Source organism: Eimeria acervulina, genomic scaffold (genome assembly GCF_000499425.1).
Source record: "Eimeria acervulina Houghton genomic scaffold, Eah_scaff1491, whole genome shotgun sequence".
NCBI classification, from domain to species: Eukaryota; Apicomplexa; class Conoidasida; order Eucoccidiorida; family Eimeriidae; genus Eimeria; species Eimeria acervulina.
In genome coordinates, this window is record NW_013550219.1 from 3,316 (window position 1) to 6,712 (window position 3,397).

General features: G+C 46.6%; 1 protein-coding gene across 1 annotated transcript; it reads right to left on the minus strand.

The window, feature by feature from the left end:
* Window positions 1-1,118: 1,118 nt before the first annotated feature.
* On the minus strand, window positions 1,119-3,031 carry EAH_00060290 (hypothetical protein, conserved; the record flags this gene model as incomplete). The annotated part of the gene is made up of 5 exons (XM_013397086.1): window positions 1,119-1,314; window positions 1,453-1,504; window positions 1,921-2,027; window positions 2,475-2,535; window positions 2,860-3,031. 5 exons carry the CDS (start codon window positions 3,029-3,031, stop codon window positions 1,119-1,121), a joined length of 588 nt encoding a protein of 195 aa, XP_013252540.1.
* Between the last annotated feature and the right edge of the window lie 366 nt (window positions 3,032-3,397).

Consider the following 3,397-nt stretch of genomic DNA (forward strand, 5'->3'; position numbering starts at 1 on the left):
AAAAGCCCTGTATACGCAAACCAATTCAGATCAACACCTACAAGCGCCACCGCAGCAGCATATGGTGTAGCAGCAGCACCTGTTGCTGCTGCAGCAGCAGCTGCAGCAGCTGCAGCAGCAGCTGCAGCAGCAGGGAGTTCTTAGGCGCCATGTTTTCTCTGCTGCTGCTGCTGCTGCAGCAGCTGCTTCTGCTGCTCCTGCTGCCGCCGCAGCACCACATTTTGCTGATGAATGCTCCACGTCGTCTCAGCCAAAAACGCCTGCCGCTCCAAATAACTGCAGCAGCAGCAGCAGCAGCAGCAGCAGCACCAAACGAAACAGCAGCAGCAACAGCAGCAAAAAAAGCAGCAGCAGAAGCAACAACAGAGCAGCAAAAGCAGCAGTAGAAAAAGAAGCAGTAGCAAAAGCAGCAGCAACAATAGCAGCAGGAGTAGCAGCAAAAGCAGCAGCAGCAGCAGCAGCAGCAGCAGCAAGAAGAGCAGCAAATGAATTTAAAAGGATAATACGGCGATGCAAACAAATCGCAAACAAAACCCAAAAAAACAAACAAACAACAAAAAGCATAATTTATTTATTTATTTATATTTATTTATATTTATTTATATTTACTTTCATTTATATTTATTTACTTATATTTATTTATATTCATAGTTACTTATATTTATATTTGTACTAACTTAGTTTTATGCTTGCATATATTTATATTTATATTTATTTATTTATATTTATTTATATTCATTTATATATATATATATATTTATGTATACTTAATATATGTTTATATCTACACAAGCACATATACATATATATATAAATATATATATAAATATATATATATATGTATATATATATATATATATATATATCTATATTATATAATACTAATGTGTGGGTGACGAAGGAATGTAAAAATAATAAAAAAATAAAAATAAAAATAAAATAAAAAGCAGAGTCAACGGGTGCAGACAAACAAAAACAAAAAAAAGCAGCAAATAAAACAGCAGCAACACATAAATGCATATATAAATATAAATAATATTTATATAAAAATATATTATAAATATCTGTATAATATATATATATATGTATGTATATATATATATATTAGATGAAAGATATTATAATAAATATATGGCGGTGTACTGGGATGTGTAAGCAACCAGCTGCAAGCGGCAAACTGCTGCTGCTGCTGCTGCTGTTGCTGCTGCTGCTGCTGTTGCTGCTGCTGCTGCTGTTGCTGCTGCTGCTGCTGCTACCCACCCTTTGCCTCTTTTGAGTTCGTCTTCAATGCCGGCCTTCTCCTTAAATTGACTCCTGATAACAAATACACAAAACCTAAACCCTAAACCCTAAACCCTAAACCCTAAACCCTAAACTAAACTCTTAATTCTAAACGTGGAGCCTGAACCCTAAACCCTAAACCCTAAGCCCTAAACCCTAAACCCTACTCACCAATCCGCACGAGACTTCTGCACAGAATTTATAGTCGTTGCGTTCGTAAGGGCTGCAGCAGCAAATCAGAACAGCAGATAAATGCAGCAGCAGCAAGCTACAGCACCAGCAGCAGCACCAGCAGCTGCAGCAGCAGCAGCTGCTGCGCTTTCTACTGGGTATTTGCTTTCCTTTACTTAATTTGAATATGCCGCTGCTGCAGCAACGGGTGCAGCAGAAGCGGCAGCAGCTACAGCAGCAGCCAGCGCACAGCAGCACCACGTACAGCAGCAGCAAAGGCAGCAGCAGCAAGCGCAGCAGCAGCAAGTATAGCAGCGGCAACTACAGCAGCGAGAAGCGCAGCAGCAGCAAACGTAAAAGCAACAGCAGCAGCGCTCGCAGCAGCCGCAAGTGCAGCTGCTGGAAGTGCAGCAGCCGGAAGTGCAGCAGCAGCAGCAGCAGCAGCAGCAGCAGCAGCAGCAAACATACCTTTGTCTAGGGCATCGAGTGCCTGTAGGTTCCCTCTCACTTCTACATTCTTTTGCTGCTGCTTCGCAAGAGCAGCAAACCGCTCAGCAGAGACCTTCTCTTCAATCCTAAACAGCAGCAGCAGCAACAGCAAATGCAGCAGCAGCAAGTGCAGCAGCAGCAACAGCATGTGCAGCAGCAGCAGCAACAATAAGCACGCCAGAGACTCCCATTCTCAGCGCCTCACACAGCTCGCAATGTGACTGACTCAGAACACCGGCTAGCTAGCTAGGTAGCTAGCTAGATAGCTAGATAGCTAGATAGCTACTTGTCTAGCTAGCCAACTGGCTAGTCACAAAACTACCTAGCTAGCCGTCTAGCTAGCCAGCTAGCCACACGCCTAGCCCTACATATCAAGCTAGTTAGCCAGCTAGTCACACACTTAACTAGTCACAAAGCTAGCTAGCTAGCTAGCCACACAGCTAGCTAGCTAGCTAGCCACACAGCTAGCTAGCTAGCTAGCTAGCTAGCTAGCCACACAGCTAGCTAGCTAGCTAGCTAGCTAGCTGACGTACTGGAATTCGCGTCCGGCGAATCTGACAGTCTTCGTCACCGTCTTCTCACTCAGTGCTGCACCTGTAGACAGCAGCAGCAGCAGCAGCAGCAAGAACAGCAAAAGCCGCAGCAGCAGCATCAATGAGGTAACCTACTCACCAAAGCATGCACTGGCTGTCTTGCAGCAGCAGCAGCAGCTGCTGCTGCTGCTGCTGCAACAGCAACGCCAGCAGCAGAAGAGGAAAAATCAGAGACAGACAAATATAGGAAGCAGCAGCAGCAAAAGCAGCAGCAGCAAAAGCAGCAGCAACTCAACCAGGAGCACCACTAATAGAAGCTGCAGCACCCGCTGCAGCAGCAGCAAGAGCCGCAGCAGCATCAAACACCCAGCAGCAGCAGCAGCACCGGCAAGAGCCGGAGCAGCAGCAGAAGCAGCAGCAACCGCAGCAGCGGCATGAGTCCCAGCAGCAGCTGCTACAGCCCCAGGAAAAGGAGCTGCAGCGGCAGCAGCAGCAGAAGCAACAGCAGCAGGATTTACCTTCTTGTACAGCAGCACGTATTTGTTTTTTAATATCATCCGTTACAAACTGCCTCGACCTCTGCAGCAGCAAAACAGCAGCAGCAAAGCAGCAAGCAGCAGCAGCAAAACAGCAGCAGCAAAGCAGCAGCAGCACATAAACGAGAAGCCGTCTAACAACGCCGCAGCAGATAATTAAGATCAGCAGCAGCAGAAGCAGTAGCAGCAGGAGCGGATGCAGCAGCAGCAGCAACAGCAACAGCAGCAGCATCAGCAGCACGTGCCTTCTTGAGATCGACAATATCCAGCCTTTCGCCCGGTTCATAATTCGCTGCTGCAGCTTCAGCAGCAGCAGCACCAGCAGCAGCAGCAGCAGCCGTTACTGCTGCTGTTGCTGGTGCTGCTGCTGCTGGTGCTGCTGTTGCT